This window comes from Sander vitreus, chromosome 24 (assembly GCF_031162955.1).
Source record: "Sander vitreus isolate 19-12246 chromosome 24, sanVit1, whole genome shotgun sequence".
NCBI lineage: Eukaryota > Metazoa > Chordata > Actinopteri > Perciformes > Percidae > Sander > Sander vitreus.
In genome coordinates, this window is record NC_135878.1 from 1542044 (window position 1) to 1557433 (window position 15390).

Consider the following 15390-nt stretch of genomic DNA (forward strand, 5'->3'; position numbering starts at 1 on the left):
CATAGTAAACTTTCACCATTTCATTTTTCAAAAGTTAATAGTCGAATTGTTTTTAAGATATTGTTTCAAGCACATTCGCGCCCACAACTGTTACGTATTAGTCAGCATCAATTCATTTGATGGCTTAATTGTTCTGAACAGATACATATGGCTTATAATCATAGACTGTATAAAACTAGGTTATAATTAGCAGAAGCACATCTGCTAAACATCTATGTACATTTGGCGACATCTTGTGGCTGCAGATAGCAATGACACGATGGAAACTATGTATCAGCAGATTTCGAAAAGTTCAGTACTGAAAAGGTTGGACAATTAATTGCTAAAAAAAAATCTAATTGATCATTTTAATTGTAAAATAATAAATTTAGTGATTTATCAAGCAAAAAACCTTATAGCCTACCAGCTTCTCAAATGTAAGAAACTTTAAACCAGTATGTAGATATATCATGAACACATTTAGTGAAATGCTGAGAAAATGTGTAGAAAACATCTAAAATTGATCAAATTTGCAAGCAAAAATAGAAAATAAATACTAAAACAAGATTTTTTTAAAATATAAAACCTCATTTATTGTTTAATATATTGATACACATTCATCTTTATCATTTATTCCTTGACACACACTTCCATCTGGTGGCTGAAGAGGCTCACTGCAGCTTGTTGAGTCAATGCTGCATATTGAAACATGGTGGCCTGTTCATCTCTGATTGTGTTCTTCCAAGAGCTTAAATAAACTGAGGACAACTGAAGTGATACAGCCTCTGGGAAACAGACGAGGGAATAGTTCAACCGGGGGAAATATTAACACCAGAAGTCAGTCTGAGCGTTCCAGATTTAAGTTCAGGGGAGGCGGTTTCTCCTCCTCAGCGTTTCTTCCAGGTGAATTTCTTTCGTGCGCCCTCCTGACCCGGCTTCTTCCTCTCCCTCACTCTCGGGTCGGGGGTCAGCAGACCGGCTGGAAATAAAAACAAGAGACAACTGAAACAGGATGGAAAGAGGAGGGAATCATGAGACAAAGTGCACCTTAATGTCTATATATATATATATATATATATATATATATATATATATATATATATATATATATATATATCACACACACACACACACACACACACGCTGGGTTACTTTTTGGATAAATTAGTTTTAATATTCTTTGTTTCAATGTTCTGTTCAGCTGCATCTTAGTCTATCATTGTGTTATTTTATAACATAAATGCATTGTCTGCATTTCTTCTTGCGCGTTATCTTTCTGATACTAAAATAAGCCTCACCCAAAACTGAACTCTAGCTGCAGAATTTTCATAATGCATCTATATTATCGTCAACCGAGCAATAACTCAAACAGGGAACACACTGTGCAGCAGTGAGGTGCAGAGAACAGACAATACATGCCAGCTGATGGAACAATACTAACTCATAACCGCAAACCGTTTCAGGATGACGTCCCCAAAAATGTAATTGTATTACTATTTTAAAAAAAGGATCACACATTTTGCATGTTTTTCATACATTAACTACAAAGTGTACTGTGCACATTGCACGTTTTTTAGATTTGCTGCATCCCAGTCAGTGATTGATTTAATATGATTTCAGTGTTCACCAACATCTGAGATTTGACTGTTTGGCTGTATTACTGAGCTATTTTTGTTCAATCAAATCAGGAAATCAGTTCACAAACATGGATTTATTACAACAGTAAGAATGTTGTACCTTGACATTTCCATAAACAAGCAAAAGAGTTGCTGCCTGATGCCACCTCACCTTGAAATGACAAATCAATTCTTCACAAAAGAAACTAAAAGCTTATTGTGATGATTACTCTGTTTCAAACAAGTGTCTGCGAGCTGCATTTCACACCACAATCAGAACCTAATGGTTACTTGGATGGTAGGAAATACTTTTTATGGAAAATAATCACTTAAAAATAAAAAACTATTTATATAGCACTTTTCTAAAAAAGTTATAAAGTGCTTTCAAAGTATTAAGACAAAATAAAAACAAGAAACAGAATCATAAAACACAGGGACATAAAAATGATGTTATGAAAGAAACATTTAATGTGCACAAAGGCTTTCCTTTAAAATGATATTTAAGAAGTGATTTAAAAAAAAAAGCATGTAAACCCCCCCGCTGCAAATAGTAACGGCCCACCTTGTCTCATGGTCTCAACCTCCCCCTCAGACAGGAAGCTGAGCAGGGCTCTAGACACGGCGAGCCGCAGCGCCCCCGCCTGGCTGGACCGCCCGCCGCCGCTCACCGTGCACTCCAGCTCGAAGCGTCCCAGCATGCCCATGAACTGAAGCGGGAACATCAGCTGCTCCCTGAGAGCGGGATAAAAAGAGCAAAAGAAGAAAATGACCAGGAGATAATAAAAGAGGTGGAAGAATGAAGCGTGGTTGAATGGGCAGAGCAGAGAGTGTGTGCTACTTAACAGATAGTGGTATCAAACGGCAGAGGCTTAGCTAATTTAATGTCTGGTTGGATGGCTTTTCAGACAAGCATAGAGGATCCCGGCACTGTGAAAAGCTTTCATTTACAATCTCACCACTGCATATTACAGACTAACTTCTGACTCAGCAGGAAAAGGATAAGATTGTGTGCGTGTTTGTGTGTGTGTGTGTGTGTGTGTGTGTGTGTGTGTGTGTGTGTGTGTGAAAAGAAAGTGTGTGTGTTATGGATGGTGTCTTCGGCTGAATGGCCTATGGCTGCTGACAAAGTCAATTGTCACCTCTCTGCTCCAAATACAGCCCGTCCTCACACTGCGTGACAACACTAGCTCTGGACATTCACACACGCACGCACACACACTATCCTCACACACACTGACACACAACCACTCAACTGTGTAATTAACTCACTACAAGGAGATAAATAAAAAAAAAATTAAAAAAAAAACGAGACGATGCTGTGAAGAGCGAAAAAGCTGCTTTTTAATTTTTTTCCCCGAAGGGGAGGAAGTAAAACACATCAGGTCTTGCATTTTAAGGAAAATGGTATCTGTCTATGAATGACGCTGCAGGAGCCTGCGATGTGGAGAAGCGTCTATTTGTCCCACAGCTGTCCTACCTGTCTTGCAGTATGGGGAGGTAGTGCAGGTAGTCTGCGCCGTTGATGGTGATGCGTCCAGAGCCGCAGTCTCGAATAATCACAGAGGAGGTTGACGTCTTCCTCCGACCTGAGAGGGAAAACACACCTTTGTCTCCCATTTTCTTATCATTAAATACAATCAACAGCAGAGGAAACAGACTCCAAAAGCACTATTTATGCAGTTTGTCAAATGTTTTACATTAAAGCTGAATGTTACTCGGGCCTCTTTTTGGAAAGGGCTGCTTGTCTTCTTCTTTTTCTTTAGGGTTTTACGGCAGTTGGCATCCTATGCGTTGCATTACTGCCTCCTACTGGTAATTACTCGTTATCTATTTATTTCATTTCATTATACTATCATTTTCTAAGTAGTCCAGTGCCTTTCAAAAATGTAAATATACGTTTCCGTCCATTTACGGAAACCCCACTTTCAAGAACATCTTTGAACCTGACTTCCACTAGTCCTAACTTAAGAGGGCTGCTCGTGTCTGTGTGCAGGTCTGATTGGCTGGATCATCCACACCTGATCCTCATCAGAGACGCTGTATATAAGCTCCCAGATCCAAGGCCCCAGCCCTTCCTCTGGCCACAGAGCTGCCTGTCGTGCTGGTTGAAGTCGGGGAAACTACTCCGTGTTGGTGGCCGTTAGTTGCTCATGTATTCCAGTTATCTGGAGCTTGCAGGGCGGTCAGTACTGTGTATTTTTATTTGAGTCTGTAGTTACGGTTTCTATTTCGGTTTTCTGTAGCGTGGCTTTTTGTTTGTTGTTTTGGCCTTGGAGACCCTGCCGTTTTTCAGCTTCTACGTTTAGTTGTATTTACCATTTATCATTTTTGTTTGCTGTAAAATAAACCATAATTGTTACACTGCCTTGAAGTGTCAAGACCGTTGGTTTGCTGGTGTTCTGGTTATTCTTGTCTTTAGAGGTTTGGGTAAACATTTTATATTACTTCCTAAATTGTCCAAGACATAAACTTAAAGGTTGGAACACTGACCTTGGTGCCCAGAAATTGCAGCAAGGAGGTAAGATCTTAAAGTGCTCATTATGCTCATTTTCAGGTTCATAACTGGATTTAGAGCTTGTATCAGAACAGGTTTACATAGTTTAATTTTCCAAAAACACCATCTTTTTGTTGTACTGCTCATTGCTGCAGCTCCTCTTTTCACCCTGTGTTGAGCTCTGTTTTAGCTACAGAGTGAGACCTCTCACTTCTGTCCCTCCTTTGTTGGGAGTTGGTAAGGCAAAAAGCATAATATGAGCACTTTAAAAATTTGAGGTCTCAATACCAGGATAATATCAGTTATTGCTCCTTAGATCTGGATTTCTTGGCTAAATGGAGATTAAAGTTACATTTTTGGGGTTTGTATTTGATAGATTTGACAATTTCTTTCAGCTGGGATCCAGAAACCTCTCCACAACATTCAATAGGCAAAAAAAGCATGTGCACTCTCTTTTGTCTTCCAATTTTTTTTGTTTTTGTAAATTAGACAAACTAGCAAGTAAATTTACCTTCGGCGGTGCTGAAGGCCACACCCCTGTCATCTCGCTCCAGCGTCGGCACCATTTGCTTGCTGGACAGGGCCTCGAGCTGCCGGCGGTAGCACAGGACAAACTCTTGCTCGGTGGCGCAGTAGGGCATGGCCAGCAGGCGCTCCATCAGCCGGATGAAGCGATCGTACTGAAGAAAACAAAAGTGTCAGTCTGCCCAACTCTATCGGCTGCATGTGAAAATCCTCATTTCAAGAAATGTGACGGAAGAGGGCGCGAGAGAAGAAATGCACTCCTTACATCATGAGTGGAGATTGTCTCGACCAGCAACGCTTCCAACTCCTCCTTTGTTAGCCACCTGCTTGTGCCCAGAGAGCTAATGGAGACAGACACACCTTTACATTTTTCCAGTCCAAAATCAAAGGTGTTAGTGCTGAGGAAGACTGATCTGTTTACAGTTAAAGCTGGTTATTTCTTGAGGTTAACCTGGTGTCAAACCTTAAGCGTTAACATTTATTTCGTATAATTAAGAGCGTTGCAACAGTCATCAAAACTGACTGTAGTGCCTGTGTGGCCTGACAAACAAAACTAAAATGCCAATGATTTTTAAAATCTTAAATGAGTTTTCCCAGGTGTCTTCCTTCAGTGTTCCCCTACTTACATCTGCTTGACGTCCTGGGAGAAGAGTCCCTTGGTTCTCAGACGATCTTGGTATTGCGCTATCTTCAGGGTTTTGCCATACGTTTCCTAAAATGCACCAAAAACATTCAGAATTACCCATTCCTCCTAGAGCTGTAACAATTCCAAATTATGCTGTACAATATTTGCAATTCTAAAAGTCTTCCAAATTTAAAAATGTGCTTTTTTTTTTTCTTTTCTTTTTTAAAAACAAGTTCAAGTTGAGTGAATTCCAGGATACATCTTTTGGTTATATCAGTGTCATGTGACCCAGAGAATATAACCCATACTAGGAAGTAAACCACACCTTTTATTAAAATGTTCTAACTGTACATGTCATTTAGCTGTTTTCATCCAAAGAGGTCACACGCCTCTGGAGCAACTAGGGGTTAAGTGTCTTGCTCATGGACACATTGGTTGATGTATTGCAGTGGGAATCACACCCAATTCTCCCACACCAAAGGAATGTCCTATCCACTGCGCCATCACCACCTCTGTATCCTCCCCTCGTCGTTTTTGTTGCTTTGAGCATGTATAGGGTCAAGCGCCAACAACTATTGAAATAGTCTGAACAATCATCCCTTGTGGAATTACAATTGGGCATATTTAAACGAAATTAACAATTACCAGTCATACGCAAGACCTTAGCTTAAACAAAGAAAACCGTGATTTAAAAAAAAAAGTCAATTACACAAATGTTACACATCACAAAATGGCAGATTTCCACATCCCTGGTGAGTTTAACACGGTGGGAGAACTTTCCTGTCCTCAAACATGAACAAATTAGACTTAATTGAAGATAAAAAGCACCACTAAAAAGTATGATGAAAGCGTTTCTTTTTAAATTGCAGTTTTCTACTGATATTCTTTCAACTAACTCGTGTCTTTCGCAATATGTATATTGCGCCAGTTGATTATACGATTAAAAAAGACAGACACTGAAGTTCCAGAGACTTTATGGAACATCGTCTGGATCTGTCTTATGGTGTCTTGTATGCCCATGACACAATAATAAAAACTTCATCCATTCATGTGTTCAGTTTGTGGACTAAATTGACCCAGACACCTGTGTCTGTATTTTGCCTGAAGCAAAGCTGGAAAGAAAAGCAAAAAAACATGAAACTAAATAAATGACAGGACAGTTTCACTCGTCATTAGATCACTCTCGCGTTGGGAATAACCCGAGGGGGAGAGTGTCAAGGCGACAGGCGCAGCAAGACAGACGGAGGGGGGGGGGGGGCATGCCGGTCACATCCCCGAGGCAGGCACCCCCACCTCAGCCACCCAGTGCCTGGGTGAGAACTCATTTCCCCGTCAATTATTCACCAGATGTTTTTTTAATTCCTTCTTGATAGAGTGTGCCTAATCCGCTGCCACACCGACCAGTGACAGAGGGGCAGGAGGGAGGGGTGTACCAAAAAAAAAAAGCATTACGCAAAATCCAATTTTCTTTGCAAAGAAAAAAAAAAAAAAGTGTAATAGAAAATCAGAAAAAAAGAGGAGGCAGGAGGAGAGGAGCGGGGCTTGCGCTACAAGTTTGCAAACACTGGGTCCGACAATGGCGAGGAATAATTTGCATGGATTGGCCAGATGAAAGAGGCCAGTATCTGGATTCATTTAAGTCAAAGTTGTTACAGAGACCGACAGCTAGCTCCACTCTTTCTATTCAATAAGTGGTCTTTATATGCACAGGAAGGCCTTCAAGTTTAAGGCTATGAAAGGAAGACATTTAAAATCAACAATGAAGAAGCTCTCTGGTACGATATCTACTCCTGACTGTCATGTGTTTATTCGGTATGCAGGTGTAGACGGGGTTAAAATGAAGGGGGAAGGTGTGTTTGCAGGTTCCCCAGGGTTATGGCCATAAAAGGGCTCAGTGGAGCAGTGAGCAGGTTAATGTGCCACGCTGGCTGAGCCCAACAACAGCCAGAGGAGAGCAGCCGAGCAGGAAGGCTGCTTTTCACGCCACTGCCCCCTCCTGGCAACACTCCTGAGGTGTGTGCATAGACTGACTGTGTGTGTGTGTGTGTGTGTGTGTGTGTGTGTGTGTGTGTGTGTGTGTGTGTGTGTGTGTGTGTGTGTGTTGCTGAAATGGACACAAGATGGGAAGGAATTAAGAAAAGATAAAGAACGATGGAAGAAGAGGAAACAAGACAGCAAAGAGAAGAGGAAAAAAAAAAAAACAAGGGTAAAACGGAGTTATTGAGCCTGCGATCATGCCGACAGGCAGCACGAGCTCTCAGACATGTCTGACATACCTATTTAAACCAACAGCAGGGGGTGCAGATTGCTGCTGCAGGGCAAAACCGTGTGTGTGTGTCTAAGAAGTGTGAGCTTGGCCCAATATTCAGAAATCACACCTCTCTGTGCGTTTTAGATACAGACACACGCCTCTCATCCATGAAACGTCTTTGAACAAGGTGAGCAGCAGACGGGAAGGTAACAGTTGAGCATGTGGAGACAACAAAAGGTGGAGGAGGAAGCGGAAGAACGAGGAGGAGGTCTGCTCAGCGGTGAATGGTGTAGCAGCTTCCCCCTCCTCCTCCTCCACCTCCACCTCCTCCTCCCATCAAGGACCCTCTCTGCCCAACCCTGCCTCCCCCCAAAATCCCCCATGGAGGAGTCGCTCCCCGTGGCGGGACAAAGCCTGACAAGCCAGACGTGCCACACCTCAAACACAATTTTAAATCCGGACACAAAAACACACTGTACATTATTTATTTATTATTTATATCTCACCCAAAACCTCACTGCACGGTTGTTGTTTTTTTTAGGTTTTATTAATGGGACGTCAAAGGTTTTGGGACCTTAAATACATTTTCTGTTCAATTCCCTTTTTCAGTTCTTATTATTTATACATTCAAATAGCAAAATTAAACATCCTTAAATATTCTCAACACAGTACGAGGGCAGGTGTTGCCTCTTGGTTCTTTTTGTTTTAAAGCACCACAGACATTTTTTTCTTTAAATGCGAACAACAATATGTAATCTTACAAATAACCCATTTTTCCTATCAGCTGCCTCGTGTTCTCTCTTTTACCCTTCTTTCCATTCATCTCTCATGTATGTATTGTATCACAATAAAAAATAAAAGACAATGATTTGTATCAAGACGTTACCATCGGTTGATATATTGTTATTGGATTTTTTTTTTTTATTCCCAAATGTCTACAGTTTATAAACCTCAAAAAATCCAGTATTGGTCGGGCTATTAGAGATACTTTAAAACATTTAAAATACATATTACTGCACGAGCGCTGCTGTTAGTTTTGGTTCCGTCTGGCGAGGTTTTGAGTTCTCCTTGAATTGGCCCATAATATTGGTCATGCCTGATTTTGGAATATTAAACAATTTCAGCTCACTGTTGACCGGCTCTGGAGCACACGCAGATGCAGGTATTCCTGAGAGAATCAGCCTTTAAACCGGACTACCTTTGACGCCTCCCTCCCTCCCTCCGCCACACCTTCCTCTAATCTCCCACCTCTCTTTCACCCCGGCTCTATTCAGCTGCAGCTCTCCGTGTGGAAAAGAGGATCTAACATTGAATCTCCTCAGGGACCGCGCAGCCTTCCCTCAACTCACTCTGTCTGAATAGCATACGACCCGAGGGTGCAGGGGGAGGGGAGGGGAGCGGAGGGGGCGGGCAGGTGAGGAAGAACCAGGGACTTGAGCTGGATGAAGATTTACCTCCACCTCGCATAAAAACCCGACAGTGCTGCGATACTCACATGCATCAGGGAGTAGTAGGACTGTTTGCCGGTGTAAAACAGGAAGTGGAACGGCCGCCCGTCTGCTCCCCACTGGATAGCTTTAAAGACAGGACAGACAATCAGTTTACACTATACTCACGATTCTGGAAACATTTATAATAATAGTAATCAAGTGCACAGATTATATACCTCTCTGCCTCGGAAATAGTTCCTCTGGATGCTGGAAATAAAAACAGCAGATTATTACATTATATCTAAAGAGAATACGATACAAATATTTTGCTCTCTTTAAGCATGGAAATGTCATTTTAGGTCAGCGGGTCCAGCTGATATATATGCAAATATTGGCATAGATATCCCAAATATTTATGAAATGTATGATCTATTTAATATCCAGCATTCATGTATTTATGTAATTTAACTCCCTGTCCATTTCATGGGGTTTTATTTGTTTGTAATTTCTATATTTGCAGAGTAAAAACGTTAAATATGAGCTTAAATTTGACCAATCCATCTCCACTTTTCAAGCTATTCTTCTACACTGATTTACAAGCAAAGTAAAACATAGTATTAATATTATTTGGCACCTAAAGCAGAAAAAGTAGTTTGTGACCCCTTCAGATTTATCTTCGGACTCCATGGGGGGGGGTTTCGACACCCAGGTTGGGAACCAAAGTGGCATTTTCTTGTCTTGTTTTATTACGGAATTGAATGGAAACGACATATGATGTGAGAAAGTCACCGAATGTCACACAGGTTACACCAGCCAATAAAAGTAAGATCAGTTTGATAGGACTTTATATCATTAGAAACTTAAGAATTCACAGCCTTTAAACTTCCATGTCAGCCACACACATGGCAGGAAAGTGAAGTTTATACGAGTCTAACCCACACAGACGTACTGTACCTTCATTAGGGGCCGGGCTTTCTTCTCAAACAGGCCGGAGGGGAAGAGGTAGGCTATACTCCTCTGTGGGTGAGAGAAGAAAATAAATGAATAAATAACAGGAAGGGAAATGGCAGTTTGAGAGATGGCAGATCATGACAATGCTGACATGTCCAAGCAACGGAGGTCACACCAACGGACGACAGTGAAAGTGACAGAAGAAGAGGCATGCAAGCTGCTTGCGGGTTCAAGGAAAGGCGAGCGTGATGTGTGTGTGTTTGTGGGTGAGTGTGAGTGTGAGTGTGTGTGTGTGTGTGTGTGTGTTGCTGTAGAGTTAGAGGAGAAAACAAGCAAAAAAAGGCACAAGTTTCTGGCCTGGGTGACAGTGAGCAGAGGACACTGTGGACATCCAAGAGTTCACTCCAAGTTCATCCTCTGCTCTGTGTGTGTGTGCGTTATTAGCAGGGCTACAGATGGCACTGTAAGTTTGTGTGTGTGAGAGAAGAGAGGGAGACAGAAAGTGTGCTGGCCCCGCCACAGTTATCGAGACAGTCTGTTCATCTCTCTCTTCCTCCATCCCGCCATCTCTCCACTCCTTTTCCTCCTCTCTGTCGGTTCAATTAGTGAGGCAGCAGGTGCTGCACGGAGGGAGCAGGTTGCTGCCTTTAAGGTTGTCAAAACGACGGAAAGCAGGAAGAAAAGGGCTGGTCGAGAGAAAAGTGTGTGTGTGTGTGTGTGTGTGTGAGAGAGAATGTGGGAGAGACGGGAAGAGGAAGAGAAGTTAAAGGGTAAAAAGTAAAAGAGGAAAAGGGAAAGACAGGCAGAGAGACGTAGGGAACAGATGAAGACACCCGTGTGTGTCCCCCGAGCCTCAGCACAGTATGACAGAGATCCCCGAGGGAGCAGAGACGGAGTGACAGAGGCAGAAAGAGTCCAACTGCCTCCTGCAGAAACCGAGCAGCGCCACGTCTCAGGAGGGTGTCACATTTTCACAAATTTCAACGACATGGTGAAATCAATCGTGCCAAATTTTGAACAAGCCCAGGGACAAAATCAAAACTGTCACCCGTGACCAAATGAAGTGGGATACAAAGCCTCAAAAGGCCAGCAACAAAAATCCAGCTAGATGGCCTGAGGAGCTTTTTAAAAGCTACAAAACCACATTTTTCTTTCCAGAAGTGCTGAAATTATTAGTCGATTAGTCCTATTTTTGCTTGATGAATGATTAAAAAAATTCTTAGAATTGTTAATAATTGATTTTTTTCTTGACTGACTTATGAAATAATTAGTTCATAGTTTTAAAATCAGATTAAGAGAAAAACAAAATTGGTTTCACCTTGGGCTCTGGGAAAACATGACAGACATTTTTGGTTCGTCTATTTTCTGACATTTTACAAACGGAACAATTTATTAATAATCTCAATAATAGTCAACTGACTAATGATGACAATCGTTAGCTGCAGGTAGGAGTATGCATGCACATCCACGGAAGTCTAACTGTGGCTCAAACTAATCATTGGGTACTAGCAGTCCCACCAAAGGGTATTTTTATATTATTTTTTTTTGAAAAAGGTTTAAAAAAATAATAGAAGTTTTTGAAAGTCCTGTATAATTCAAAATTTTGTTTTCAAATATATTTCAGTCATAAGAGATATTTATGGGTCTGTGGTCAGTCTTCATTTTTAAACATCCTCTTGAGTTTTCCTGGGTCTTTATCACCGTCACACCTGAAGAGTCTGGACTCCAAACCTGGGCTGAGGGATTTATCAGGTGCCTCTCTCCGCACCTCTCCGGTCCTCCCAAATGTTCCCCTTTTCCCTCCACACATTTAAGTTTGGGCTGCTAGCCGTCGCTTTGGCTTTCACAGCCTGGCGCCAACAGCTCTCTTCATTATTTGTGAGGGACACTGGGGACTGGGTGAGGGAAAGTGAGAAATCAAGCTAAATGGTTGGAGCAGGGAGATCTTATGTGTTTGCCAAAATCTGGAATAAGCATGCGGGTGTGCGTTTGAGAGCGTTGCTAATATCCCTGACGCAGCGGATTAGCCAGAGGTGGCCCTACCTGCCGGCTGCTGGTGGAGCACCGATTGCTAATGAAGACGATGATGTGAAGAGACCACAGAGATTTAAAACACAACACCTCTCCAGCCTGAAAGAGGCAGCCTAATCATTGTTTCAAATGCTTTAACTACTTGTGGCTTTTAAACTCGGTCTCATGAGAGGAGGCTATCTGGGAGAGGGGGGTTGTGAGTCTGTCTGACCGTCCACCAAAACAGTAGTAAAAACTGTTTGTAGACATGTTTTTCTGGGACTGAAATTTTTAATTCCTGCCTGTCAACATCAACTGCTCCGGAGCTCAACAAACAAATGGGCTCTGTCAGTCTCTAATTCAACAACAGCAACAAATCCTGCTCACCATAAAAATGTTTCTTATTGTCAACAATTTCCACAAAAAGACCAACAATGCATCAGTTCATGTCTAAATACTTCCAAACTTCCCCATCCTGTCTGTGTCCTTCAGCCACAAACCCATTGGTTACTACGATAAATATAAATAGGCCACAAATATATCGTTAAAGGCTAAAACAGCAGGGCACTGCTGTATTTGGAAAAGTTGTATTCAAACAGGAGTAAATAGTGTTCTTGAGGACTATTTTCAGTGGCGGATCAATTCAGATGTGGTGCTTTAGTGAGTATTTCCAGCAGCAGGACGGTGTATGTGAGATCAAAATAAACTACAGTGTGTGTGTGTGTGTGTGTGTGTGTGTGTTCACCGTAATGAAGGAACCCAGTGACACAGCACGGTTCACTGATGTGTTTTTAAGTTTTTGGACAACAATGGTTGGGTTAGTTTTGGTCTTTTCTAGGGGTGCACGATTCAGAAAATGTCACGACTCAATATCGATTTTTAGGCTCAAGATTCGATTCTAAATCGATTTTCGAGTCAAAAGACGATTCTCGATTAAAAACAACGATTCACGGGCGCCCGGATAGCTCAGTTGGTAGAGCGGGCGCCCATATATAGAGGTTTACTCCTCGACGCAGCGGGCCAGGGTTCGACTTCGACCTGCAGCCCTTTGCTGCATGTCATTCCCCCCTCTCTCTCCCCTTTCATGTCTTCTGCTGTCCTATCAAAATAAAGGCCGAAAATGCATAATAATAAAAAATAAAAAAAATTCAAAAAATGTAAATGTAGTTACTGTTCCTATGTGATTGCAGTAGACATACAATACAAAAAAAATGAATTGATTTTTGGAATTCTATGAATCGATTTTGAATCGGTAAAGAAATATTGAATGTTGAAATATTATTTAGAAAAGCTACAAATCACTGAAACCCAAGAATGATTAAATTATGCAAGGCTGTCTGAACCAATACAACCTGAATGCAGAACAAATTATACAATATTAGTAATCTAGAGTTCCTTGATGTATCTCCCCCAACTGTCTATTCCCTAAAAAAAACTGTCTTTAAAAGGACAATTCCGGCACAAAATGAACCTAGGGGTTAATAACAGATGTGTACCCACTCAATCGCTCTCTGGGACATGTTTTCATGCTAATCAAATGTCTTTGTAGCGCAGTACAGACAGTTTATTAAAAATATAGTTTAGAAAGACAGCAGCTCCCAAGACGGCGGCCGCCTGTATACGAGAACGCGACTGTCTTTATAATCTCTTTTCAATAAACTGTCTGTACACTTACAAAGTTCTCAATGCTTCGGTTAACATTTAGGGACCCTCATTATGCTACCGTTGAAGTGTGGTGATATTTTGAGCCTTTTTAGTGGTATAAATAGCGATTTGTTTTTAAGTTCCCTGTGCCCCGAACACTAGCGTTGTTAGCTAATCAGCGGTCCGCGCTAGCGTCTTTCAAGCTACAAAGACATTTGATTAGCATGAAAACATGTCCCAGAGAGCGACAGAGTGGGTACACATCTGTTAATAAACCCTAGGTTCATTTTGCGCCGGAATTGTCCTTTAAATTCCCTCAAGTACCCTTCATAGGCCTAGCCCTATGAATTATTGGTAGGTTGTCCTCCTCAAAATAGCCCAACCCCAAATTTGCATCTCACCCACAGATCAATTGAGTTGACTTTTGAAACTTTACTGTTGATTTAAAATAAGTTCCATATTCTTAAAAAGTTCTTAATTCATACAGAATCCACTTATCCCTCAAACCGAAGCCAGACAAGCCAGTGGATACGTGAAAGACACACTCAGAGATAACAGTATTTGCATGCATGCATGCAGTAAAGCACAATGCACTCTGTCTCTTACATCTACGTCCTCCTGGGTGAAGTTCTCGGGGTCTTCTCCCATCATGTTTGCCAGGTGCCGTTTCCCAATGTTAAACTCCTCCACCTGCTTCTGGATGAACTCCATCGTGAACTTCTCTGGTCCTGCAGCCGCCAGGTTCTTTCTGTGGAGGGCAGAACTCACACATATCTGCCTGCTCAGGACCTGAGGAGGAGGACAGCTGGAGCTATTATGAAATATGTAACATTACGCAAACTATGCCTACTTGCTAAATATGTGGAGCAGCATCCAGCCGAACTTTAGTTAGGAGTTCACTTATTCAAATTAAGATAATTTAAAGTCTATAGCACCATAATAAAGCTAAATGCAACGTTGGTTGACTGTTATTTCACTTATCCGTCAAGCAGTTTCGGCTAGCAGAAGCTGCAAGAGGATGCTAACTCAAGGACGTCAGTGTTTGTGCATTGTAGTCAATTTCCATGCGTTCACGTTTGTTTAACATATATATCTTGTTAGTTTATCGAAGTCAAAATCGCACGTTACCTGTCGGCTTAACTGCGACGTGACTGTGTTTAAACTCAAGGTGCAATTCCCACATTTTCCGAAAATCGATCCCACGGTTCGCACACAGGACGCCGCCATGATTACTGACGACGATGACGTCGACGGCGGAAGTTCTCTGACGTCAGAGACACGTGTCATGAATTGTAATACACAAATTAAAACAAATATTTTGAAAATATAGCCAGAATTCACCAGACAATCATTGTTCATAACCTAGTAACTATTTTTTTTTTTTTTTTTATTGATTCATTAAAACTGTTATTATTCATGTAATACAAAATGCACAACAATTGAACAATAAAATAAAGCAAAACATAGCTTTGGCATATGTGTTTAGTAGTCTATATTATACTCATAGACTCTTAATATTATTAATATTTACAGTCCATTGTTATACTGCTGCACTAAACTAATACACTATTATATTTCTATTTTGCTATATTAATACAGACAACACTAAGTTTCACAGTACATATTATTCACAAACTGTTTACATGTATGCTAGACTACTGGACTGCTATTAATCATACCGTGTAATCTTATTTCTCCTCTAAGGATCAATAAAGGCTTATCTTATACAATGCTGCATGTTTTTACAGTAAGTGTTCTTTAATGACAGTGGAAAATGGACTAATTCCAAACCCACACCATCATAAACAAAGTTTTTACACATCCACTTCCAGTATGCCACTATATGGCCAGGGGCTTGAAAGTGT

At 41.3% G+C, this 15390-nt stretch overlaps 1 protein-coding gene across 1 annotated transcript; it reads right to left on the reverse strand.

Annotated features, from left to right (window-relative positions):
- Positions 1 to 546: 546 nt before the first annotated feature.
- mrps9 (mitochondrial ribosomal protein S9) lies at positions 547 to 14772 on the reverse strand. The gene is made up of 11 exons (XM_078243978.1): positions 14654 to 14772; positions 14132 to 14314; positions 9875 to 9937; positions 9157 to 9187; positions 8986 to 9065; positions 5241 to 5326; positions 4880 to 4955; positions 4601 to 4769; positions 3073 to 3181; positions 2158 to 2327; positions 547 to 958 (listed from the first exon to the last, which is right to left on the reverse strand). The coding sequence occupies exons 1-11, from the start codon at positions 14750 to 14752 to the stop codon at positions 867 to 869; spliced, it is 1158 nt and encodes a 385-aa protein (XP_078100104.1). The 5' UTR covers positions 14753 to 14772; the 3' UTR covers positions 547 to 866.
- Positions 14773 to 15390: the final 618 nt, after the last annotated feature.

What these genes read in the sequence shown, in the direction of transcription:
- mrps9 (XM_078243978.1), bottom strand. Translation starts at nt 14,752, where the DNA reads ATGGCGGCGTCCTGTGTGCGAACCGTGGGATCGATTTTCGGAAAATGT. An exon ending in TCCCAGGACGTCAAGCAGAT is followed by an intron (nt 4,956 to 5,240) that starts GTAAGTAGGGGA and finishes TGTCTCCATTAG; the next exon opens with CTCTCTGGGCACAAGCAGGT. An exon ending in CTCCCCATACTGCAAGACAG is followed by an intron (nt 2,328 to 3,072) that starts GTAGGACAGCTG and finishes TCCCGCTCTCAG; the next exon opens with GGAGCAGCTGATGTTCCCGC.